We start from the raw sequence: 26403 nt of genomic DNA, 5'->3' as shown, positions 1-26403 counted from the left end.
CTTGCTCTCTAACCCTTGAAAATACCCTTCCCTTATCTGATTGCCTTTCGAATACGTGAAGAGAATTTTTCCATTCCCTTCTCTTCTCCAGGGTAAACAAACATCTCTATTTTCTCAACATGGTTTTTAGTGTTTCAAGATAACCCCTAAACGTTAGCAACCAAAATGGAAAACAGCACTTTTTATATGATCTTCATAGCAAATGGGGAAGGGAGATTCCTAATATTCAACACCATGTCCATTGTGTGCCCACTGAGACACAGTATGCCTGCCAGCTATATTTTCCTATCCTCACAATTTATCGCGGAGAAAATAGAACCGAAGAGACATGAAACAATTTGCTTAATTCACAAAGGTTGTAAATGGCAGAGCCACAATTTGTCATTAGACGAAGATATTGCTTTCCCTCAATCTGGGGAAAATGCTATACTTCACTTCCTTATATGGAACATTACTTTCTAGAATCCTTTTTCAAGTCAGGTCTTGCTTATCTCAAATACACGTAATTGAGTTTTTGTAAATTCAACCTGGCAAATGTACATCTTGTTAGTTTTGGCCTATTGTTTCAACCTTTAACAATTCTTTATAGTACGGCTTTTGAGTGCATTGATTAATCTGAGAAGCATGCCTCGTATATTTAAAGTTGGTAATAAGAAAGTGCTAATCAGAGTAAGGGCAAGACCAGAGCCCTGTAGCTCATCTCTAAAGACCTCTCTTCAGGCTGACATCAACCCATTAATCAACATTTTGGGTTGGGTAATTGGACTGGATATAAATCCATCCAAAGAGACCTTACCCAATGTACATTTATCTCTTGTGTCTACTAGGATAGGAAGAGAGATTGCGTTCAGCATCCTAAGGAAACCTGAATGGATCCATGTCTAACAATCCCTCATTCATCACCAGGGTATAGTAAACTTCTAAGGAAAGTAATTAGATGCATGTCACCTGGCTTTTTTTAGTTAAAACTCTGCCAGTTTGAAGGAATCAGCTCTCCTCTCCCAAGTATTTACAAACTCTCCTTTTGCCCTCCCAACAAGATTCTAAAATAGATTATTAACAATTTCTAGCATCCAAGAGCCACCCATCTAACTGCTCTCTGCAAACACACACATTTACCAGACTCCAGTCTTCTATCGTTAACTGTGCTTTTTGGATTTCTCAAAACCTATGAACAACAATTTTACAATTTTACCTGCGAGTACTCTGGTATATCATTTATCTGACCCTAAAAATATGAACTGAATTTAACCCGGTTTAATATTCTTTGTAATCTCAATTACCTTGAACTTAATTCCTTTTGGTTGTTTGTCCTTACCCAGTTTTTACAAACAAAGCAAACAATTTTAGTATATGTGCTGCCGAAGCGAGCACAAACAAAGCAAACAAAACATTCTTCTTCCTCAGCGAACTCCATGCTTTTGAACATAATCTCCTGAAGTAAAGTAGTTCATTTAGTAAGCCAAAACTAAGACCAGTTTTTTCTTTATGACATTCAATTTCAGAAGTGGCATTTATGGACTTCATTAGCAACTAGAATGTTTCTTTATTGCTTGGTGCAAACTACATTTTCAAAATGAAACAAATGTTAAGTATGTTTTATACAAGAATCAACTAAAAAAAATCAATCTGTTTGAATAATGCATCACAATATAATCAAAATGAGACAAATCCCCCCTTAAAATCAGATTATCAATAGTTGTCACTCTGAAGAAAATAAAATAAAATAATCCTGGATAACTCTTATATTTATAGTCAAGATTATTTAACAGGCAAGATCCTAAGGACACTAACAATCTTAACCAAAATGTCGATCAATACCACCGCTACTACCACCATTCAGCAATCTAGAAAGCTTACTATACCTCAGCAGTGTTCTAGGTGCTGAGGATACACAGCTTCTCATAGTTTTCATTCTAGCAACATCATGCATACAAACCTTTAAAGAGCGCCTACAATTGAAAGGCACTATGCTAAATATCTCTAAAGAGAGATTTAGAGCGAGACACATAAGCATTATCAAGTTTACCTTAAAAACACAGAAGACCACCACTCTCAAGTAATTGCTCTTAGAAGTCGTGCCTAACGTCGGATGATTTGGCGAAAGCACGGTTTAACTGCAATCCAAATTGAGGGAGCTTTATCGACCGTGCTTTGTGCTGGTAACAGGCTAAGAGCTTCTAGATAAGCTCCAGACTTACGCCTCAACTTGCTAAAGAACAAGTCCTTTAGTAACAAACCAAACCCAGCAGAAGATCGGTTAAGGACCACGTCTCGGAAAGAACGAATCTAATCGCGGAAGTGCTTTTTTCTCATTCCCAGTCCCACCCTGTTACACGGTTCTTCAGACTCCCAAGTCGGAGTACCCCAAATGTGGAATAATTCCCGAAGTCCCAGGCCTAACCACGATAAGGACCGCCACGCTGCGAAATAACTGGGAAGATGTGGGTAGTCCGCGGTTGGGCGGCTCAGAGCGTGCGCGCGCGTGTGTGAAAAGACCCCCGCCCCTTCTCCCCACCTGCTAGAAAGTCCCCGAACCCTAGCCGCCCCTCACTCCGAGGGTCGCTGCCTGTTTTTAGGGTCCGCGCCGACCTCCCTGCCTCGCGCCTGTTCCTCAGACCCTCTCCCGAAGCCCGTCCCGCAGCCCCGCTGTCGCCCGCTAACTTCGATTTGCACGGGGGATAGCGGAGCGAGGCGGAATCCGGGAAGAGGGACTCCGCCAGTAAGCGGAGGAAAGAGGTCATACCCTACTCCGACCTCCAAGTAAGCGGGGATGAGCGGCGCTGTCCGCGGTCCGTCGGTCACTCACCCCTCGCCTCAGGCAAGCCCCTTAGCGACGTCTCTCCTCGCCGACTGTGGCCATTTTGGACACGGAATGTCGGGGAAACTACGTCATCGCGCTGCGACCGCGACGGAAAACAAGCGATCGGGCGCAGCCCCGCCCCGCCACCCCCAACGGTTCTGCTCGGCTTCCTCCCCAGCCATTGGGCCTGTGGGCCAGAGCGGTCTCGGCCCCCGCCAGCTTCGGGGCCACAATTGGCTGGGCTGTACCCACGCCAGGCGCTGATTGGAGTACGGGCGACTCAGGCCCCGCCTCCTTCGTCTAAGTTCCGTTAGCAGGTTCGGTTGCTCCCGAATTCCCTCTCGCCCTGGGGGGCGGGACTGATGGGATGGACCCCCTGGCTGGCTCCTCCTCCGGCCCGCAGCGACCACTGACCCGCAGGGCGGGGCCGGGGAGAAGACGGGCGACACTTTCCTCTTTGGAGAGCTCTATTTTCTTCTGATTGGCTGAGAGGCGCCCCCCCATGCGTCGGAGCCGCGGGCCAATGGGCGGCGGCGGCGGCGGCCCGGGGGCGGGGCCCGGGGGCGGGCGGAGCCGGGTTGGGCTGCGGCGGCGGGGCCGTCTCAGGCCGCCGTCCCGCCCCTCCCGTCCGGCCGCCGCCGCCGCCGCCGCCGCCGCCGCCTGGGGCTTGGTTGAGGCGGACGGTGGGTCCGGGCCCGAGTGTGGCGCCGCCGCCGCTGCGCAAAGGGGGCAACCGGGCAGGTGAGTGCCGGCGGCGGCCTCTCGGCGCGCGCGGCCCGCAGGCAGACTCGCGCGGCGAGGCCGCCCCCCGCCCCGGCCGGCGCCCCTCGGCCGGGGTCTTGCGCGCGCCCCGCCGGCCGCCCCGGGCCCGAGGTGCGGGGGGCGGTTTGCGCCCCGGGGGCCGGGCGGGAGGGCTGGGTGTGGGGGCCCGGCGGGTCAGGGGCGCCGCTCGGCCTCTGGCCCCCGGCTCTGCCGGTGCGGGGGGCGCGCTGGCCCCGGCCCCGCGGCCCCTCGGGGCGCTCGGCCCGGAGGCGGCGGCAGGTGCAGGGAGCGCCGGCCGCTGGGCGCCCGCCGGGTGGGGCCCGGGCCGCTCTGGCTTGCGCTGGGCGCTGGGCGGCTGGGCGGCTGGGCTGTGCGTGCGGCCGGCCCGCGCTCGCGCTCCCTTCCTTCCTTCCTTCCTGGCTTGCCCGCCGTCGCCCGGGTGAAGGCTGTGTGGCTTCTGTGTTCCGCTCCCTAAACCTCAGGTGCGCGCCGGGGCGCTCGGGGACGAGTCCCTGCTTCTCTCCCTCACTTTCCAGTTATAAAAACAGGCGTTGAAAATAGGTCATCTTTCTTCCCACGCGCCCTGGCCGTGGTCCACACGCTCGGCGCCCTACTAGGGAGAAGAATTCGGTGCTTTGGAGTTTGTCATTCTGGCCTTAAACTCTTCCTCCTCGCGGCTCCGGCCGGGCGCTGCAACTCTGCCTTTGCCCCGCTTGTCCTCGGGGGACGGTAGCCGCCGGGTAGCGGGCGCCACTCGCTGCGCGGCCTCGCCCCCGCCGCGTGTCGACACGTGTAGGATCACTTGCAGGGTATTGCTTTGCTTTTCCAAATGAAGGAGGTGTTTCAAAAGCAAACATACTTTTGAAGTATGCTGACACGTTACTTTTGCTTTTAAAACCCTCCGAAGAGTTAACCGTTTAGCGATGAACCTGCTCATAGCTTGATTGTGGTGGTTGATTACGCAGGTGTATGCGTTTGTCACAACTCGTACAAGTGGACACCAAAAAGTGAATTTTACTGTGTATAAATGGTACCTCTCCCTCTCCTGTTTTTCTTCTCGATGGCCCCACTGGTATTTCAAAAATTGAAATAACCAGTAATAATCTTGGAGAGGTTTTTCTTACTATATTTTAGGTGAATGCATTTAACTCAAGAATATAGCAAAATAGGGCTCCTGGGTGGCTCAGTAAGTTAATCGGCTGCGTTCGGCTCAGGTCATGATCCTGGGGTCCTGGGATCGAGTCCCCGCATCAGGCTCCCTACTCAGCCAGGAGTCTGCCTCTTCCTCTCCTTCTTCCCCTCCCTGTCGCTCGTGCTCTCTCTCGCTTGCTCTCTCTCTCAAATAAGTAAATAAAATCTTAAAAAAAAAAAAAAAGAATATAGCAAAATAAAAAGCAGCTTTCCACTGTTAAAGTTTGGCAAGACTTTTGCTTGAACCATGATATATTATGTCTATGCAGGCTACTGTGCATGCAGTCCCGCCTTACCAAATTAGTCCCAGGGACTGCTGTGATTGATATTCTGGTCAAGTTCCAACAATTTAAGGAGGAGTTTTTCTCTGGCCCCAGAAAGTAGTTTGCAAAGCCAAGTTCTCAAACAGCTACGGAACAACCTCTTTATTGGAATTCCAAACAACCTCAGTTTTTAACCTGCTGCTGCCCCTTCCTGTCTGCCCTCCTTTCTCTCAGTGTATTCCAAATTTTAAGTTAATGTCTGAAATGCAACTCTAGCCTGAGAGAGTAAAGTGGTTGCTGCTTCTCATTTCTTCAGCTTGCTGACATCTCTTGGTGCTTTTGTTCCTGTTATGGGAATGATGTTGGACTTGAAGATTGAAACATTTATGCTATGGAAATGAAAGTTTCTGTTCAGTTCTGTCAGTAAGAGTGCAATAAGATTGTCAATAAGAAAGTAACACTGAACTTCTCTTCCGTGTGGTGAACATTAGGCCATGTTTTAAGTAGTTAAATCTTTACTTTAGAAGCCCCTGGAAAATGAGGAAAATGGAAAGGTTGTACTCAAACATCTTCCCATTCTAAAGTTCAACCACTGGAAACTGTTTTTGTTACGAGCACTCACAACAGCCTCCTTAGAACGTGATGCTTTCGTACCTAGAAGAGCATGACAGGTGACAGCTGGAGAAGAGTGTCAACAGTAGCTGGTACCAGAAATACTTAGTAGACAATTACTGAATTCAGTAAAACCAGGTACACAGTTTGTACTATGTGGAATTTTAGCAGAAGTAGGAGTAAAAATTTTACTAGCAGAGGGTTACTCTGGATTCTTTTTTACTAGATGTCCATTTACTTTGAGGCTTTCCAGTTCCTTAAAATGTTTGAATTACACGGTCTCCTTTTTTTCTTATCTTTAATCTGAAGTAGCTTTTAGAAATGTAACTAATCATAGTGTATCTTTATGTGTGTGTGTAGTTTGATGACTATCTTCCACTGGGAGGTTTTTTTCTTTAGAAACTGGTTTGCTTGTCCCTGGCTGCTGTGTGAGGTGCTTCTGTTGGGGGTGGGGACGAAGAGTTTCAAGTGTGTCTCTTCTCCTTGTACCTAAGTCCTGGGAATGGAGCCATGATTTTGTTCTATTAGAGGAGCAGAAGTCATTTATTACTATGGCATTAAACATTTTTAACAAGACAGTGAACATATCTTTATTCTTATGTCACTCTGGAAGTTGCTTGTGGCCAGTTGTTTTCTCAGTTAGCTAACATATTTGGGCCCATTATTTTACCATTGAAGACTATTTTGATTTTCTCTGCATCCTTTTTCTTTTGCTACAGTCATAGACGTGTTTATTTTGGACATCAGTTCATTCCGAGTTCTGCTTAAGCAGTTAAGAGTAATAAACTAAGGGTTCCTTGCTTTTACATTTTTCTAGGTTTCATTTTTTTGCAGTCACAGGTGTACCTTACTTGGCAAAATTGACTTCTTTACATTGGATTTCCTGACATCATCTTATTTTCCTATTCCTAAAATTGGAGATGTTAAATATTTTGATCTGGAAATAGAATTAATTTGCATAATGCTTATTAAAGTAAAATTGAAATTTTCACAAAATATTAAGATATATAATCTACTACAAAGAAGTTGAGCTTTTTTTTTTTTTTTTAAAGTCGCTTAATAGTGTTATGTAAAGAAAGCTTAGTTAGCAGAATTGGCAAGATTAGAAGTCCTACTTTTGTTGTTAAATTTATCCAGTAACTCAAGCCAGAGATTAGCTGTGTCGACTCTATTTCCATTTGGGGGTTTCCTCTAGGTTTTAGAAATAAACAGCTCTGAAACAAGAGATATAAACACAAGTATTGACAGTTTGCAACTGAAATAAATTTGGGAGAAAAATGATTCCAAATGATTATAAAATTCAAATACCAAAGTTAAGACTTTGAAACTATTTCTTATTCTAGTACTTTCTAAGTAGAAGTTAATTAATAATCAGGATAAACCCAAGTGGAAGACAGGTCCAACCCTGACGTTAAGATTTTGAAAGGGATCTGAGTGATAACTGATTACCAAGCCAAGTAAGATCCTAACCTGTTATTTTTCTAGCTTCAGTGATGGGGATGTGGAGGATGGGTAGGGAAAAGGGACAGAGCAGAAGAAATGTTTTCACTCTTTCAGAAAGGACTAAGGAATTGTCCAGAGAATGTAGATAACCAGGTGTCTACATGGAACTCTTAATAAATGTGCAGTGTTTTAGGCTTATTACTTATCTACAATCCTGAATTTCACTTTTCAGTTTTTTTAGGATATATTTCGTTAGAACATAGCAAGGTCTAAAAAATTATGTGACTAAGTGGTTTAAAGGTTTCAGTCTCAGGAAATAGGCATGACTTTTCAATATCAATACTTTTCCAGTGAGTACAGTTAAAAGAAAGTATGGATTAGTGTTGAAAAATAACCACTGAAGTTGCTTCTGCCATATTTACTAATGATTAACAAAGTTTTCCATTTGTTGATTGTAATGACTTAGCATTGCTACATGTCATCGTCACCTGAGTGGTTACTGCAGTTTCTTGACCCACGACAAGAGTGTAGCATTGCAAATCTCAATATGGGCTGTGTGGGATTGGGCAGAAGTTTATTTGGAAGTTTTGCTCATGTTTCACATTTAAGCTGAGGCCACTCCTGTTTATTTGGACAAGGCCAGCAAGATGGCTCTATACTTTAAAGGGCCGAAGAGCTAAAACCTTTGCATACCATGTTTTCCTACTATAAGGGGATACTGTTATTTTGAACTTCAGTGGTGATAGCCAACCTTCCAAGCCTTTGCAAGTGGGTCGGTTTTGAGGTGAATCCATGAAACACTATTGAGTATCAATAAAGTTTGCCATCAAGGTGTGTTGATGAGGTTCTGCCACCAGTTGAGCCTTTATCTTGCATAGAATTTATTAACCTCTCTGAATTTCAGCTTTCTCATCTGCAAAGTGGGTATAATACCTATCTCTATCTATTGTGTAAAATGCTTACCTCAGTTCCTGATATAGTCAGCGCCCGATTGATGCAGTTATGATGAAGATGGTCAAGTTGGGGACCTGCTGTCGGACACTGTGTAGCAGGGATGATGGTTTCAGTAATTTGGCAACAATGTGACAGCATGAAAAATTGCATTTAGATTCAGACGCTCGTTTGATATAGCACATCTGTCTTGCTGATCAGTTTATGTAACAGGTTTTAGTTGATTACCATCTTACCCTAAAGGCTATGGGAGTGCGCATGTGTCACTCATCTGTGCATTTCAGATCAGATACTCAAGAAATGTGCACTGAACGAATGAATGCGCTCCTTTGTTTACCTGACTTGTAGGAAAGCTAGGGCAGTCTCCGGCATATTAGTAAGATCCCCTTGATTTGAGCTCCAGAGGAGGCGATTCCCACAGAGCTGTGTCCCTCTCAGAGCTCATCCAAAGGGTTTTGTTGCCTTGGGAAAAAACTGTTCACCAAAGTGGTTTTGTCCACTTTTGAGAAGGGATATGCTAAGTCTGGAGAAGAGAAGACTTTGTTGCGGGGACAGAAATCTGTCTTTGGAAATTTGAAGGAGTTGTTTCTTTTGAAAGGCGGGATTGGGAGGTTTCAGAGAGGATGGTGAACTTTCAGACCGCGTGCTGGAGCGGCTCACAACATGGAGGGGGACAAGTGGCAGCTGACAGCAGCGCCCTGTGTGGGGAAGCAGAGGAGCACCCCCAGAAGCACTCAGCAGCAGCAGGCCACAGGGGGCGCATTTCTTCTTGGCCATGACATGCTCCACCCTGCCTCTCCCAGGGGTTTTCAGACCTGAGTTTGCCAGTGGACTGCAAGGCACTCTGACACCTGTCATTGCTTCATGACCTTAGGTGTCGTTATTTTAAACATGCGCGAGGTGGAGGGTTAACACAGATAACCCCAAAAGTCTCTTCCAAACCTGGTATTCCACAGTTCTAGAATCTTGAGTCCTTATGGGAGGAATGTGGGTGGTTTGAAGGTAATTTCTTGACAGATTACAGCTGTTTCTTAACATTTTTCTTTTTTATTTTAGAAAGAGATAATAGGAAATGATTATTCATGATACCAAATGATTCTTTGCTTTATGAGAGGTTTTTTTCCCCAACTTCCTTTAAATAGGAGCCTCATTTTAAGTGTATTTACAATTTAATTGAACACAGTTTAAAACTGAAACTCTTGTGTATTGAAAAGTCAATCAGAAATGGCTTAAAGCGCTTCTAAAATTACCATGTGAATTAGTGGAAAATTAGCAAAAAACACTATAGAAAGCAAGAAACATCTGTATTTTTTTAAATCTCAAATTTGTATATATCTATCTATCCCTATCTATCCATCTATTTATATGACAGCCCAAATTGTTCTGTATAGAGATAGAAATTTTACTTACATGTAACTTATAGGCCTTTATTCATCCCCCTACTTAAGTAGCTACTGACTTGAAATTAATTCCACCTTCTTGCCTGCCTGCTTGCCTTGACTTCTTCTTACCTTTGAGTTGTGGCACATCAGCACCTCCTTTGATGGGCATTGGAATGATGGATGCTGGTTATCCATTTAAACTGGTAAAGTTCGTGTGGCTTGAACCCACTGGTAGGCCCTGCTACTGCGTGTAGAGTGCGTATTTCCCCCACATGCTAGCTCCAGTTAACATGGTCGCATGCAGTACAGGTCTGTGGATGCCTTCTCAGTGTCTGTAGGACAGAAAACACTGCACAAATACTTTTCAGTTGGAGAGTGCTTTCGTTTTCCTAAGCCATCATCCTGTAATCGGTATATTTAATTCAGAGTGTAGTGATCTGATCCTAATGGCCTGCCAGATATTTTAGTGAGATTCTTTTCTTCCTGCACAAAGATTAGGCAGGCTCTCATACTCCCGTCAAGTACATTTACAGCTGGTTTCCTGAGGTAGGAGGAGGAAGTCATAGGACAATTCTCTGCTTTAGTCAATCCAGCTGTAAAGTAGGGTAGATTCAGGATACATTGAAAAACAGATGCTGGGTTAGAGCTAAAATTTTCTGGTTAAATTGCCAAATAAGTGTAATCAAAAATGTTTATTCTATTTGTATTTAGTTGAAAGCAACTCAAGAAAAATACAGATTTATATACTTCTCATTTAGAATTTAAAAAACCCACCCAGCTGAAACCTATCTCAGTGTGTTCAGTGTACGTGAGCTAGACTTGGTAATAATGGGTAAAGTAGCTCCCTCCCTCACTGTCCCCCACCCATTAGCCAAGTTGTCTAAATGTGCTTTATCTTATTTCTCCTGACTTTTTATTCAACCATACAGATTATATATAAAATAATCACTTGCTTGGTCAGAAGTGGCTGGTGATTACAGATGCCAGTTCCTATTAGTCAGCAATTTAGATAATTGAATATTTTACAATTTTATTTATTTTATGGTTTTCTAAAGTATTTTATCTACTAAGGGGAGAGATTGTTGGTGGGCTTCCTAAATAGTTTATAGTGTCTTCAAGAGCCACATTTTGAGGATTCTCTAGATTTTTAAAATATCTTGATGGTGAAGAAACGTAGACATGTGTGAAACTCCTGGCTTCCTGTTTCTTTTCATAGATGCCCTTCCTTTGAACTATAACTGTTTGTAGAGTCCATTTGTCTGTCAGTCCTGTATTGCTTTTCTGCTTAGTTTCTTTTGTCTTAAGTATTGTTTCTTTTTTTACTTTATACTTTGGTTTGTTTCCAGGTAATTCCATAAGAATTTGTAAATGATACCTGATTTCAGTCTGAACTTTGGGGAAAAAACTTTGAATTAGCATTGTACCTTCTAGGTAATATTTGGAATTTAACTTGAATGTGTGTGTGTATGTCTGTGTGTGTGTACATGTGTGTACACATATTTAATTTAGACATCTTTATATAAGTATTTGAAATAAATATTGAAAATAAATATTTGGTCTCTGTAGGAACTTGATGAATTTCTAATAGGTAGTTTTTTTTCCAGTGGGGGCATAAAGGATGCTCAGTCTACCTGTTTATTCATTTGTTGAAACCTGGAATCTAGCCCCAGATCAGCTGAAATCACAATGAAAATTATTCATTATGTGAAACACATTTTTTTAATATATATATATTTTTAAGATTTTATTTATTTATCAGAGAGAGAGAGAGAGAGAGACAGAGGCAGGCAGAGGGAGAAGCAGGTTCCTTGCTGAGAAAGGAGCCCGATGTGGGACTCGATCCCAGGACCCAGGTTAAGCCGAAGGCAGAGGCTTAACCGACTGAGCCACCCAGGCGTCCCTATGTGAAACACATTCTTGAAACGTAAATGAAAAGGGTAGGTAGTTATTTCTAATCCAAAATGTGGAGGAAATCTTCATTAGCTAAAAAAGGCAGAAAGGGGTTGAATTTAGGAAACCACTCAGACTGGATTCTAACACCTTTAACGCTAACTGCATCTTACAGTTTAGTCATCCTTCTTTAATTGTACTTTTTCCCTTGCCCCTCTCTGTTCAGCTACTTCTCTTAGGTCTTTGAGGAATTACCCATGCTGTGAGTCTTGGTTCCCTCATCATTCTTGACACCTGCAGGCCTGGCCTGCCTTCATTTTGTGTTCTCCAGCGGCTGGCATAGTCCTAGGCACATAGACGCAGGAGAGCTTGTTTAATGGAGTGCATGCATCTATATTTAGAGCCTGCCTATGTGCTGGGAATGATACAGGATTTCAGGTTTTAAGCTGTGGGTCCATGGTTTGGTGGTTGTGGGCTCTTGGCCAAGTCACAGCCATGTTTAAGCCCCCCAACATGGCTGTCATCAGCGCTGGCCTCTGCCGGCTGGGGCGGGGGGTGTATCAGGCCAGTGCGGAGCACCCTGGTCACGATGGCCCACAGAGTTTCAAGCTGTGTTTCGGCCATAACTCTTTTTTTTCCTGTTGGAAGTGGACTGGTTCCTGCTTTGTTGCTTTCTAAGAGACCAAAGACACTTAAAAAATTTGGATTTGCGTTTATCAGAGATTTTCTGTTATGAAAATATGCAAAGCTTTTCTGATGATAAACTGTGGACTCCCAAAAGACACTATCTTTTAATTTTAAGGGTAAATTCTGTGTATTTCATGTGTACATAAAAATTTACATCATTACTTTTACGAGTCATCTTAGTTCTTTAGCAGAAGTAGATAAATATTTAGTAAATGTTGCATTTTGACTACTGTTTTATTCACCGGTGGGAGAATATATGGAAGTGGTTCTCTGACACAAAATCTTACTGTTGTGATGGGAGATAAACCTTACCCACGAGTAACACTGATGTATCCAAATATGATATCTAGAGATTTTCATTCCTTCAACAAATATTTGACCTTCACCTGTGTCCATGGCACCATGCTGGACCCTGTAGGTAATTTAGAGATGGAAACTTTGGGTTTTTTCTGCCGTGAGACAGCGGGCATAATAGGCACATCAATAACATAGACTGTGGTGTGTGAGCCTCTGGAGGCTCTGGAGCTGGGCTCCAGCAGTGCAGGGAGGGTGACCATCGGCGAGGTGGGGTCTTAACCAGGACGTAGACACACGTGTTCACCCTGGGGTAAAGGCATACAGGCCTCAGTGATGGAGGAAAGAGTGAGGGTCAGCGAATGACAGCCAGGCCAGGGGCTGAGGGAGGGCAGTGTGTGGGGAGCTGGCAGACTGTGACAAGGCCCGATGGTCAGTGGGGTGAAAAGAAGTAAGTGTGTATACTTCCAGGTATACTTTAGCTAGGGGTGTCCTACAGAAGAATTGGTGCCAAACCATATCTAATCTTGAGGTAAATGCATGTCACAGACATCAGTGGTTGTGCAAGCTCAGAAGATTGGCTGCTGGGCTGTAGAACTGGGTACAGAGAGCCCTACCCTTTGGAATCCTGAGTTCATTCAAACTGAAGGCTGGGCGACAAGCCCATGACTACCTCTGATTCAGTGCACAGGGGCCCGAGCTTGGTGGGGACTCCCAGGCAGAGCAAGTCCAGGGCAGCTGGGGAGCTTTCCAGGAGGGGGTCAGTGCAAACCCGGTTTCTGGGAGGACAGATTAAGACCTGGCCTGGACCTGTGATCCTGTACCCTAGGGAGGTACGTTCATTGGGGACAAGGACAGACAACCCCCTCACCTTAATTAAGATGAAGTGAGTTAACGTCTCTGTGTAAGATTCTTACTGCCTTTCCCAAGCAAGCTGCTTTCTCTCCAGTAGGGTCTATATCCCTGTAGAAGGGAAATAGTCCAAAGAGAGTTGCAAAAGACTGAATCTCAAGGTAAGCCAAGACTTTAGCATCTATTAATCACCTTGAACTTGGCTTGTTCTTACTGACTTTCATGGGTTTAGTCTATGAAATGAATAGAGGAGCCTAGAATTTCCTCAAGGACATTGGGGATGTTTTGGCTGCATCTTTACGTTTGTGAAACATGTTGTCAGGAGAAGACAAAGGGGGTAGTGGAGGATAGCTTCTTTCCAGAAAGTGGGGAGAGCGAGCAGATCCCTGGAGTGTGCCATGTAAAGGGGTGATGGGTAGAGTGAAGGCAGGTGAGTAAAGTGGGGTGGGGTGTGAAGGACCTCGAGGGCTGTGCTGGGGAGGTGGGACCACCCTGTGAGCTGTGCAAAGACCTTGTGCTGAGCAAAAGAAGCCTACATGTTTGTGATACGAAGTTCAGGAACAGAACAAACTAAGTGATGGTACTGGAATCAACGCGACAGTCCCTTGCTGGGGATGGCTGTGACTGGGAAGGGGCCCGGGAGGCTCCGTGAGTGCTAGTACCTTACTGGAAGTGCTGCCCAAGCACTTAGCAAGTGGTGCACTTTATACCTCCATTTATAAAGGCTAACTGTCCACGTGTGGTGGGAAGGAGATTGGAGGCGGGGAAAAAGAAGCCAGAAGGATAGAAGGAGCTGGAGGTGAGGGTCTAACTGGGTGTGGCTTCAGTCGGCGTCTCTATAAACACTCCCCCCGGCCTTTGAAGGTTATGCTCCATGTACCTACTCTCCCCAGTGCTAATTGACGGATGTGTTTGGAAATTTGGCCTGCATTGTATTTCTATGCCTATTAGTCATTTCTTAAAAGCCAGCAGTTTTCTGGCTTAAGGAAAAGAAATCTTGAGAACAATTGAGTTTTAAGTATTCAACGGCAGAGTATTACTGCCAAGGGAATGTGTTGTGTTTTCAAATCACCGTGACCAGATCTTTAATGACCTCTCACCTGCGGCAGGAATTACACATTTTCTTAAGTTCCAAGGAGATTGAAACTTGGGTAGGAGCTTCAGCAATACAGATTTTGACCTAAGAGCTGCCCAAAGGAGGCACTACTTTTCCCTGGGAGCTCATGAGCACCCTATGCAGAGAGCCTGCTGTGGGCTGGGTTCTGGGCTGGAAGTTGGGGACACAAATAGAAATAGGACAGGGTGCCTCAAGGAGCCTGTTATCCAGGAGGAAAGCCAGTGTGTGAGCCAGTCTTGCAGCGCAGTGAGATCCAGTGGTAGAAGAAGTGGTACAGAGGAGGGCATATTACAGCTAGGAGGATCAGGAAGAGGTGATAGCCAGCAGGGCTTTTAGAGAAAGCAGGCTACTGAACAAGTGACTCAAGTATTGCAGGTAAGGGGCTGGGTGGGACAGATGGAGGGACAGGGCACGGAGGCACGAGACGACACCTGTATGAGGGACTGGGCGCCATTGGTGGTGGTGGAGCCCGAAGTGCTAGGGCAGGGATGGCAGTGTGGGGCAGATGTAAGTGGTAGCGATGGGCTTGGCCACAGAGACCTGTAAGAGGCTAGAGTTACAGTGTAAGCGAGAGATGAATTCAGGAGGCGGGCAGGAGCAGATGGCAGGCAGTTGGCCACATCCAGGGGTGTGGGCCCTTGGCAAGGTGTTGTTGGGTGTCGTGTCTGGAAGACCTTCTAGCCCTCCTGCCCGCTGCAGTGCCCTGTGCTTCTGCTCTGCATTTAAACAGAGGCAGTAGGGCAGTGGCCAAACTTTAGAGTCACACAGACCTGAGTTCCAATTCTAGCTTCATTTCTTACCTGATGTGTGACCTTGGACACAGCTGAAGGACTTCACCTTTCTGAGAATGCCATCTAAAAGATGAGGATATGATCTGGGGCGCCTGGGTGGCTCAGTCGGTTGAGCATCCGACTCTTTTGGCATTTGACTCAGGTCATGATCTTAGGGTCGTGGGACCAAACCCACATCAGGCTCTGCACTCAGGGTAGAGTCTGCTTGGGGATTCTCTCCTTCTGCCCCCCCCCTCATTCGCGCGTGCATGCGCGCTCTCCCTCGAATAAATACATAAATCTTAAAAAAAAAGATGAGGCTATGATCTACTGATAGAGGGTCTAGGAAGATCAAATGAGGAGATTATCTTAGCCCAGCACCTGGCAGAGCATAAGCACTGCGTGCATACAGGGTCATTGGTGCTGTTTTAATTGATGATCATTATCTCAAGACAGGTATCTACATGCTGGGGGTGATGGCAATCCGGGAATCCCTGCAGGGAGACCTGGGGGGAGGTAGGGGACTGCGGACAGAGTGAAGAAGCCTGTTTGGTAGTGGGTCCCCACACTGTGGGGGCCGGTGTAGGAGAACATGGCTGTCTCGGGCTCACTTTCCCCAGGCCTGCTAGGAGAAGGCGAGGGTCCTGGAATGCCTCATCAAAGTGATGTTTTCAAGTTGTTTGGAGCCTGATACGCAAAAGACTTGCAGGCAGGGCTGAAGGGAGAGGCCAAGCAAGCCCATCACCGACAGTGGCCGGTTTCTGTGGTTCTTCCTGCAGAGCTGTATTTGGAAGTGTAATTAAAGTCCTTTTCAAGGGGGGATCTGGGGATGGGTAAAATAGAGGAAGGGGATTAAAAGGTACAAACTTCCAGTTATAAAATAAGTCGCAGAGATGTAATGTATAGCCGAGGGAATATAGTTAATAATACTGTAACAACTTGGCGTGGTGACAGACGGCAGGTGGACTTGTGATCACTTTGCAGTGTATACAAATGTTGAATCATATGTTGCACACCTGAGACTAATACAGTATTGTATGTCAGCTGCCCTTCCAAAGAAAGAAAGAAAGGAATTAAAAAAAAAATCACCCTAAAAAAAGTCTTTCTTTCTAGACTTATGGGTAGTTTTGGTTATTTTGGGGTCAGGTTCAGTGGTTCTCCGCAGAGAGCCCGAGATGCCGAGAAGAGCAGCTGGTGCTCCGATCAGGCTGTGCCTTCACTCTTGGCCACGAGCAAGTGCACGTGGGGAGCGATACTCTCTTTTAAGAGGCTAGTCCTTCACTTCAGAAAAAGCTGCGTAAGCTCTTCCTCCTTCTGCCCCCACCCCCATTTATTTATTTTTTTTCTGCTTCTGATCTCAGAGCAACTAATTCCTTGCTGCAAACGTTGTTGTAGATACTCTCTTACCTGTTCCCTTTGATTCCGGGATGATGTGCACTGAGTATCGCACACTGTTTTAGAAGGCTTGTTAGATACATAAAGTTACATGTTATATTCTACACTTTAGAGACAGAAGAAGCCTATCCTGGCCCTTTGAGGTAGGCGGTTTTCTATTATGTTAGCACACGGGCCCATGCCCTCACTTCCGATGCAGTCAGGGATCATCTATATAATGGGAGAGTATGTCTTTCAAAGCTTTTATCCCATCCCTTCTGGTTGCCCTTTGAGGTGACATATAACTTGTAAGGGCTCCACGGAGAGGCATCGTGGTGTTGGTTATTAATCAGCGTGTGGGTTGCTGCGGTAGCTTCCTGGCTGGGTACTGTCCATCTTGCTTGGCTGTCGTCCTAAGGCGCTTCTCTCTGGAGGAGGACCCTGGGCCAGGCTCCTCAGGCAGCCTTTGTAGCCCTCCTGCAGGGGGCGGACTCTCAGCCCCCCACTGCTCCCTGGCCACCTCTCCACCTCTTGAGCCAGGCATCTTTCCTCCTGGGGGGTTCCCCCTGGGGCACCCTCGTGCCTCCCCCATTCCTTTCCTTACCTGTGAATCTCCCTACCCTTTCTTCACACATCCTGATCCCTTACTTTCCTCAAGGCGCATCTTGAAATCATTGTGCTGAAGCATTTTCAGATGAGTCGTCTCACAGAGCCTGTGCCCAGCGTGCTGTTGGTGTATTTATGTCCCACTGCCTCATCTGCTTATACAATATTGTGGTCACTTCTCACTCAAGGCTCGTGGGTGGTCAAGGTGCCGCGTTGGGAGGTGCTGGGAGACCTTGTTCCCGTGTCGGATCTGCCATCACCTTCCCGTGAGACCCTGGGCAAGGCACCTTGAGTTTTCCAGTGAAACAAACCCGCAGAGTTAGGGTAGCTCTCTGAGGCGTCTTTGAGCTCCCACATGTCCTCAGCATTTGTCCCGAGAGCCTAGTTTGCTGCTTGTGGCACGGTTGCTCTTAACGGGAGATGATTCTTCCAGAGCAAAGTGGGGAGAGAAGATAGAGGTTTTTGTGCCCATATGGCAGTTTGTGACACACGTGTGTATACAAAATCTTTATCTGTGCAGTGTCACGGAATAAGCATTTTAGTATACACAGTAAAATCTGTGTAACTTGACAACATTCCAGAGTAAAATTTGCCTCCACTGTAGTTTTTGTAGGTGAAAAGGAATGAACTTTTCTTCCAGAGACTACAAAGCGATTTTTTTTTCCTTTGGAGAGCCTCCAAATACTAATATTTGGTACACATTTCTTTTTCTGGAAGGAAACTTCAGAATATGGCACTCATGAGGTAAGATGCTAGCATCTTGAGGCTAAGCCACTGCTGTGCCACATTTTATTACTTGATTTGATTCTTTGGAAATGTAACACTTTTTGTCTTTTCTCTCTCTTCTCTATAGTCGGAAAATGGGTAAGAAGAGTCGAGTGAAAACGCAAAAATCAGGCACTGGTGCTACAGCGAGTGTGTCACCGAAGGAAACCTTGAACCTGACTAGTGAGCTGCTGCAGAGTAAGTTCCGCCCTGGGCTTCCCGCCTTCGCATCCTCGGGCTGCGCAGGACGGCCTCTGGCCCGGCGAGGCAGGAAGTGGGACAGATCCCAACATTGTAGCCACGTGACCTGGGCAAGTGTCAGAACCTCTCTGACCCGCCGTCCCCCTTCCATAAAGCTGGGGATATTGGTCGTGGGTAGTGATGAACGAGGGCTGGATGAAACCGCACACCGCCCAGAACATGGGCTTCCCTGGCCTCCGGTGGGCAGGGACCTACTCGACTACCTCGGGCAGATCATGCAACCCCTCTGAGTCCCGGTGTTCACAGCGGTACGTACAGCCTGCCTGGGGAGGGGGAGGGCCGTGCGAGCTGTGGCGCATAAAAGTGCGCCGTGGCCGTCAGGCCCAAGGTGGGCACGGCAGGCCTCTCAGAGCAGACCTTTGGAACTCTGCCCCCTTGTTAGAGTGGCTCCCCTTTCGTTTTAGTGATTCAGTAATCGTTTTCCAATTTCTTGGTTCAAGGAAGTTAAATATCTATTAAGTGCCTGTACTTGCTTTAGTACATTAGTGTAAATTGGTAACTTCTCTTAATTGTGAATTTAAATTGGTGCTATGGTGGTGTCAAACTTAGCTGTGGTCACTGTACTAACTCACTCCATTGTCTCGTTTTCTTTGCCCCTTCTGTTCAGATTATGGGACAGGCTAAACCCCACATAAAAATTTGGCTTTCTCTTCCTGCCAGAAGCAGGCAGCAACTGAGTCGGGGTCAGGTCCCTCCCCAAGGGCTCCTGTGGACTCCTATGACCCCTGTGGCCCTCAGAGCGGTGTGGGCCCCCCATAGAGCACTGAGGTACTGACCGCTTACCACCTCTCTCCCGCACTGGACTGCGGGCAGCTTGAGGACAGGCTCTGTCTTCTTGTATTCCAGGGCCTCAGTCAGGACTTGTTGGTCGAAGAATGACTGGTTAACTTTTAATAGTCATGAGTCAGCCCATGCGTTATGACTTGTTAGTGTTAGTTATTTACCACATACACTCTTTTCGTCAGAGAACAAAGGTGGCCGTGGGAAGAAGGCTCCCTCTTTAAACTCATACAGTTGTTGAAAAAGGAAAGAGCTTGCTGATAGGCCGGGTGCCCAGGGCACAGCTTTCCAGAACCACCAGCACCAGTCTTGAGTGCTGGTCTTTGCTTCTGGCCCTACAGCAGAGTCTCAGCTTCCTTTTGAGCAGTGACTGTGCCATCTCATTTTTTGACTCCCCCAGAGTGCTTAATATAGAGCCTTACACACGGATGTGCAATGTTTGTCGAGTAATTGTTCTTATGTCCAATTTAACTGGTTCCTTTAGAGAGCCATTGTTCTAGGATTTAACTAGAAAGAAATGTTGACTTTTAAGATGACCTTTTTTTTAAATCCATCTAGAAGAGTTTTCAGGGAAATGTTTTGCATTTTTAGCCTAGCTTTTAGATTTTCCCATGGTCAAGTATATTCTGAGGAGAATTTCTGAACAGCAAGTGTGAGAGAGTTGCAAGCTCAGTGCTCACACTTAGGTATGGGGGTCCCAGTTTAGTAAGTGGCATGTGGATGGGTTTGGAGGGTGTATATGCTTTGAAAAGTATACCTGGTTTATACTTCCCACGTTTATCAGCATGGCTGTGGTATCTTTGTCCTTTAAAAGTAAACCAGCAGCGGTAACAAAACCCCAGTCCTCTCTGTGCTGGAGACTAGCTGGTTGAGTTGAAAGCAAGCAGTATTTGAGTGCCATGGCTTTGTGTTACAGAATGCAGTAGTCCCACACCTGGCCCCGGAAAGGAATGGGAAGAGTATGTGCAGATCCGGTCTCTAGTCGAGAAAATACGAAAAAAACAAAAAGGTACATTTTCTAGAACAATAATCTTATTTCAATAAAATCCTTTAGAGACTTGGCACAAGTCAGAAATGTTTTGAGGTTATGTGAAAGTCTTGGTGTCATTCCTGCCTGTGGAAGGTCACAGTGGAAGGGGCTCGGAATTTGGGAGAGATGTGCTGGGAAGCTGTCCCAGGATCTCTCCCATTTCTGAGGTGCTGCTACCTGCTTTGGGAGGGGTAAGAATGTTGAGTAGTAGGGGAAAAGTGTTTGTATCTAGGGACTGAAATGACACAACTGTTGGGGCGCCTGGGTGGCTCAGTCAGTTAAGCATCTGCCTTCAGCTCAGGTCATGATCTTGGGGTCCTGGGATCGAGCCCCATGTTGGGCTTCCTGCTCAGCAGGGAGTCTGCTTCTCTCCCTCTATCCTTCCCCACCACTCGTTCTCTCTCTCAAATAAATTAAATCTTTAAAAATAAATAAAATGACACAACTTTTATTTATTTTTTACAAAATACGTATTTAGATCTGTTTTTCCACATTGTGTTTCCTTGAGGGTTTGAGGTCAGTACATAATGCAATGAGTGGCCAACACACAAATATACACTAATAGATTAATGTCTTCACAAGATTTATGATGAACTCAAACCTATCTTGGTTAAATAAGAGATGTAGTTCTATTTCTGAAGCTCTGTTTTTACAGGGTGTATTCAGTAGGCGTCTTAATGATTCTCAGCCAGGCCAGCGACGGGGCCAAGTGTCAGCTTGAAAAAGCCTATTCAATATACCTATTGTTTTTGTTCTGTAAAGCACAAAAAATAAAGATTGGTATGCAGGGCCACATGGAAGGTGGAAGGAGAAAACATAATAAGGAGCCTGCGTTTAAAAGGGTGAGAAGAACCTTCTTAGACTCCATTTTTATTTACTGCCATGAAAGTCAGAAGAGGGTTTGTTTTTTTATTTGCTCTCTGAGGTTTTATTGTGCTCCTGTGTACTTCTAGAAACATGCAGTCTTTAGCTTAGATGGTCTCGAACCCCAAATGGTGATAGGTTCCTTTATAATGTGGTTCTTTGCTCTAAATGGTAGACCTGCCAATCCTGGCTCACCAGATCTATAGCGGGACAGTGTTTGTATGTCCCGAGCATTTGTTGGCAGCAGAGACGGCTAACTACAGCTCACACTAAGGTTAGAGCATTCCTGAATTCTCAGCAGAGAGTGACTTCTGTCTCAGAATGTCCCTAACAAAATCAGCTTTCTGCGTCTGCAGTGTGGCACAGCCCTGTGCCGGGCCGTCCTGCTGCAGAGATCCAGGTGACCGCTGATGGTGTGTTGGCATGGCCGCAGGCACCTGGGCTGGGCTCCACACCCTGCTCCTCACGTTTGTGAAGTTCCTGTTCCTATCCTTTTATTTGTCAAATAAATCTTGGTTTTTCCTCTGCATGGCTTTTCAAATAACACAACGCCTAAGAATGTCCTACCCAAACTGAATCAGTCCCACCGATCAAGTTCTCCCTCCTTCCCACCTGCTGGTCTGATCCCTGTCCCTCCCTCCATCCTTTGTTTTATTTTCATTATTTGTTTTTAAGAAATACATGTTGCAGATGTAGCTGAAGCCCCATGCTTCTATCCCAGTCCCTTTTTGGCCCCCTTGGGAGTTTGTCTTGACCGAGAATATTTTTCTACCTCTTGTATAACCCCATAAAGTGGTATTTTAAAATTTTGCATAAATGGTATCAGAGCACTTGAATTTTTAAAGATTTATTTATTACTTGAGAGAGAAAGCACGCGCACGCATGTGAGAGAGGGGAGGGGCAGAGGGAGAGCATCTCCAGCAGACTTCCTGCTGAACTCAGAGCCCGAAATGGGGCTCCATCTCAGGACCCCGAGATCATGACCTGAGCTGAAACCAAGAGTCAGACGCTTAACCAGCTGAGCCACCCAGGTGCCCCAGAACACCTGAAGTTTTAAAAACACGGTGTTCTGGGCGCCTGGGTGGCTCAGTTGGTTAAGCGACTGCCTTCGGCTCAGGTCATGATCCCGGAGTCCTGGGATCGAGTCCCGCATCGGGCTCCCGGCTCGGCGGGGAGCCTGCTTCTCCCTCTGACCTTATCCCCTCTCATGCTGTTTCTTTCTCTCTCTCTCTCTCTCAAATAAATAAATAAATAAAATCTTAAAAAAAAAAAACAAAAAAACCCCACAGTGTTCTATTTTGTTTTCTTTGTAGATACATATGATCCAACTCATTCAAACTGTTCACCAGAATTCAGTTGCAGGGCTGTCCAGTTTTGTGCTCTTAGAATCAAGCCTGTGGTGCTCATCCTTACACACACCTCCTGTGCGCACGTCAGCTGCTGATTTCTGTGTTCTGGGAATTTTGTTGAAGCAAAGCTGCCTATGAGACACGGCACGCTGGACTTAATGGGGGGGCTGCTGTTATGTGTGAGGTGGTGAAGCCCTCCCCCTTCTACTGCATCGCCTCAGGGCCCAGTAGTCAGCAGCCCTATGTCCTGGGCTCAGCAAATGCTTCTCCGCAGCCGACGAGGGTTGAGGATCGTACTTCGCCTTTCCTGCCACTAGTTAGGATATGTACTGTGACTGTTCTGTGATTCGTTTTTTTGTTGTTGTTTTGTTTTTCTTTCCTTGTGATTTCTCCTTTTGTCCATGGGTTATTTAGAAGTGTTCTGCTTAATTCCAAATATTTGGGAATTTTCAAGATTTTTTTCTTTTGTTGATTCTAATTTGATTATGTTTTAATCAGAGAACATTGTATGATTTCAGTCCTTTCCAATTTATTTAAACAATTTTTAAACCAGTTTATTTTTTAAGCTTTTCTTTTTAAGATTTTTTTTAAGATTAAAGCCTAACTGCCATACAATATTGTATTAGTTTCAGGTGTACAACACAGGAAGTCGATATTGCATACATTACACAGTGGTCACCCCCGTAAGTCTCGTTACCTGGTGATGAGTTTTGATTTCAAGATTGGAGCGTTATCACTATTTCCAGTGTGTGTTTTTTAGTTTCTGAGAGCAGAAAGAATGATATGGGTCCTAAATATAGCTCTTGTTTTCTGACACATGGATTGAAACAGGTCTGTCTGTTACTTTTGATGGAAAAAGAGAAGATTACTTCCCTGACCTAATGAAGTGGGCCTCTGAAAATGGAGCCTCTGTTGAGGGTTTTGAAATGGTCAACTTCAAAGAAGAGGGCTTTGGTTTGAGAGCCACAAGAGACATCAAGGTGAGTTTTGATCGCTTGCTCTGGGAGCCCTCGGCGTGCTTGGATTGTGCTGCGGGCAGGCACAGGACGGGGAGACAGGTGTCTGGGCTGATTCTGACTCGGGGGCAAGCGGGCAGTGCGCCGTCAGCACTCTGCTTCCTGCTGCGGGGTCTCCGGGCTGACCAGGGGCCCGGAAGAGCCTTGCCAGTGTTCTAGGCAGCCCCTTCCAGTCTGTCCTCTCTGGGAGCCATGCTGCTAACCAGTGACCTGGGGCAAGTCAGTTCATGTTTCAGAGCCTCTGTTAGGAGACCACAGAACATGCCTCAAAGGATTCTGAGACTTCAAGAGAAGGATGTGGGCTCAGGCGGTTAGGAGGGGGAGCACGCAGGACCTGGGATAGAGTCGATGTGCAGGTGGGTGGATTGGGGTGGAGGATGGGCAGTGTCCAGGGTGCTTGCTTGTTTTCTGGAGGGGGGACTGAGTGGTTGGCCGTGCTCCCCTACTGACACTGTGCCACCGGAGCTGAAGGGGAAAGAAGGGCAGTATACACCTGCTAAGGGACAAATGCTTTTCCTCTGCTCTGGGTCCTTCCTTCCAGCTGAAGGGAGCAGCAGTACCCTGACATTCCCAGCCTCTCTCTGCCCCTCACTCGTGCCTTTCTTAGAGAGGAGGCGTAACCTAATCTGTTTGAAGATTTGGGAAGAAGAAACTGGTCTTGGCCTGTTTCTTGGTGGGAGCTGGATGCCCATATGTATCCATTGCGCTCTCTCTGCTCTGTGTGCTTTACAGGGCAGGCCACACGTGGGGAGGCCCGTGGGGCTCCAGTTCTCCCTGTAACTAGGTGGGGGAGTCGGTCTAATTCTGGGATTCAGTAGGTGATATTTTGGGTGACCATCTGTTGTAGTCTTGTGTCTCTCTCAGTGGGTTCAGAACTTGGATGGAGGAAATGAGTGTTATTTATTTGGGCCCCCTCAAACCTCAGGCAACGTTTTTGGTCAAGTTGTAGTTAACCTTTCATTGATAAGTTGATAAACCACATACCGGTTTATTAGATAGCTATTAAATGTCTAGTATATGAATAGTACCTTGCTCATTATTATACCAGCCTTCTTCCTTCATGATGTTTATCATCTATATATAGTAGGAGAAGAGACACACATAAACAGAATCCAAATGGTAGACATTGGCAGAAGGCAAGAGTAACCAGGATGTCACACATTCTTCTGATGTATCAGAGAACCATCATTCATGTGGATGCTGCCCCAATTATCTTAACTGTGGTCTGTCTTCACCGTGTGCATTTTTTAAGCTTTATTGAGGTATAATTGATAAAAAAAACTGCACATATGCAGTGTTGACATTGTGATGGGTTGGACGTGCGCACACACCCATATCGTCACCACAGTCAGGGCACTACTCTTTGCATGTTTTAAACAGTATAGGACATATACAGCACATACCAAAAAGAAACCTCTCCTATTGGCAAAAAATGAGATAATATTTTGGGAAAAACCTCAGTAAACCAAAATATGTCCTAGGGACTTGTGCTTTTGCTGGTAACTGTTGTGCCTTAAAGACAATCACGTTGAGAAAGGAACGTTCCTCTGGCTTCAAAAATACAGCAGTGAGAGCAGTTTACATCGACAGGTTCAAGTTTTTATTGGAGATAGAAATTGTGTTTTGTTTTGCTTTTCGAACTTAAGAACTTAAGTGCAGCAAAGAATTAATAGTTTTGTGCTTCACTCCAAATGGCTATGTTTACTTCAGATTAAAGTTGAAAGTCCCATTTTTTTTTTCTCTGTTTTCTCAATGTGTATGGTTAGTTTTTCTATTGGAAGTAGGATTTTAAACCCTGCTTGTACTCATCTAAGTATACCACAAATATTTACATTTAAAAATACATTTCGGGGCTCCTGGGTGGCTCAGTTGTTAAGCATCTGCCTTCGGCTCGAGTTGTGATCCCAGTGTCCTGGGATCGAGCCCCGCATCGGGCTCCCTGCTCAGTGGAGAGCCTGCTTCTTCCTCTCTCTCTGCCCCTCCTCCCTGCTTGTGCTCTCTCTCTCTCTCTCACTATCTCTAATAAATAAAATCTTTAAAAAAAAAAAATACATTTGATAGTTAGAAATGAAGTGCTAACTTGTAACCTTAAACAGTATATCATGTGTGTTGTGTGATTGGCTTTCTGACCACAGATGAAGGGGCTGAAGATTGTCACATGTTTTGATGATTATATGATTTTCTTATTTTTTTTCCTCCTAGGCAGAAGAATTGTTTTTATGGGTTCCACGAAAATTACTAATGACTGTCGAATCTGCTAAAAATTCAGTGTTGGGTGAGAATAATTTCTGACTGTTCAAGGCAAAGTGCAAGTGATAAAAATATGAAATTTTATTTTGTGGCGCTAAGGACCATATTTGGATATTTCCTCAAACTAGTGAAATGTTCCCCCAAATTCACATTGTTTTGCATGCTTGTAATCTGACATAGTAGAAGAGTGTCAGAAGAAAGGTGCATGTTACTCTAAATATTACAAAACTTTCCAGTTATTTCTGTAACTTTAATATATATTTTGAATGAATACTTTTTAAGTCGCTTTTTGGAACTTACGCTGTTAACTTCTGGGTTGATTCAGGGCCCTTATATTCTCAAGACCGGATTCTTCAAGCTATGGGAAATATCACACTGGCCTTTCACCTGCTGTGTGAGCGAGCTGACCCTAACTCTTTCTGGCAGCCCTATATTCAGACCCTCCCCAGTGAATATGACACTCCTCTCTACTTTGAGGAGGATGAAGTTCGGGACCTTCAGTCCACACAAGCTATCCATGATGTCTTCAGCCAGTACAAGAACACGGCTCGGCAGTACGCCTACTTCTATAAAGTCATCCAGGTGAGTGGCTGGTTGCTGTTTATTCTTTTTTTTTTTTTTTTTAAGATTTTTATTTATTTATTTGACAGAGAGAGACAGAGACAGCGAGAGAGGGAACACAAGCAGGGGGAGTGGGAGAGGGAGAAGCAGACTCCCCACCGAGCAGGGAGCCCGATGCGGGGCTCGATCCCAGGACCCTGGGATCATGACCTGAGTTGAAGGCAGACGCTTAATGACTGAGCCACTCAGGTGCCCCTGGTTACTGTTTAAATGCACGTTTAACAGAGTGCAGAAGAAAGGGAAACCGATGGCATAAATGTTCTACCTCACATTTTATTACACATGTTTAAACATTATGCTTTTTAAGGTAAAAGCCATTCTGATTCTAGTCCACTGTCTGTTTTTGTACAGAAATATCCCTGAAGTGTGATTTGAACATATCTGACTTCCCGTGTTAATAGAAGCAGCCCTTGTTCCCAAGTTAGGAAAGTCTTTGAGCTTTTCTGAAAAGGCAAGATTACAGTACAATA

At 45.5% G+C, this 26403-nt stretch overlaps 2 protein-coding genes across 6 annotated transcripts in view; one reads left to right on the top strand and one right to left on the bottom strand.

Moving 5' to 3' along the window:
- Positions 1 to 2942, bottom strand: part of CCNK (cyclin K) — a 29063-nt gene extending 26121 nt beyond the window's left edge. Inside the window, exon 1 of the mRNA XM_036065374.2 lies at positions 2810 to 2942. The gene's annotated coding sequence lies outside the window, so the exon portion shown is untranslated. The remainder of the gene's footprint in view (positions 1 to 2809) is intronic.
- Positions 2943 to 3385: 443 nt separating this feature from the next.
- SETD3 (SET domain containing 3, actin N3(tau)-histidine methyltransferase) overlaps positions 3386 to 26403 on the top strand; it is a 78061-nt gene continuing 55043 nt past the window's right edge. For 4 of the 5 annotated variants that reach the window (XR_004908662.2, XM_036065373.2, XM_036065370.2 and 1 more), the window contains exons 1-6: positions 17720 to 17741; positions 17851 to 17960; positions 19720 to 19812; positions 22878 to 23026; positions 25265 to 25337; positions 25638 to 25894. Coding sequence is in view for 4 of the 5 variants with exons in the window: in XM_036065373.2 (XP_035921266.1) it covers positions 17728 to 17741; positions 17851 to 17960; positions 19720 to 19812; positions 22878 to 23026; positions 25265 to 25337; positions 25638 to 25894 (696 nt within the window). In the remaining variant the exon portion in view is untranslated. Of the gene's footprint in view, positions 3545 to 17719; positions 17742 to 17850; positions 17961 to 19719; positions 19813 to 22877; positions 23027 to 25264; positions 25338 to 25637; positions 25895 to 26403 lie in introns of those variants that run through there. The other variant, XM_036065372.2, reaches the window with a different exon arrangement.

Source organism: Halichoerus grypus, chromosome 8 (genome assembly GCF_964656455.1).
Source record: "Halichoerus grypus chromosome 8, mHalGry1.hap1.1, whole genome shotgun sequence".
Classification (NCBI taxonomy): Eukaryota; Metazoa; Chordata; class Mammalia; order Carnivora; family Phocidae; genus Halichoerus; species Halichoerus grypus.
This window is presented reverse-complemented; position numbering and strand designations above follow the sequence as displayed.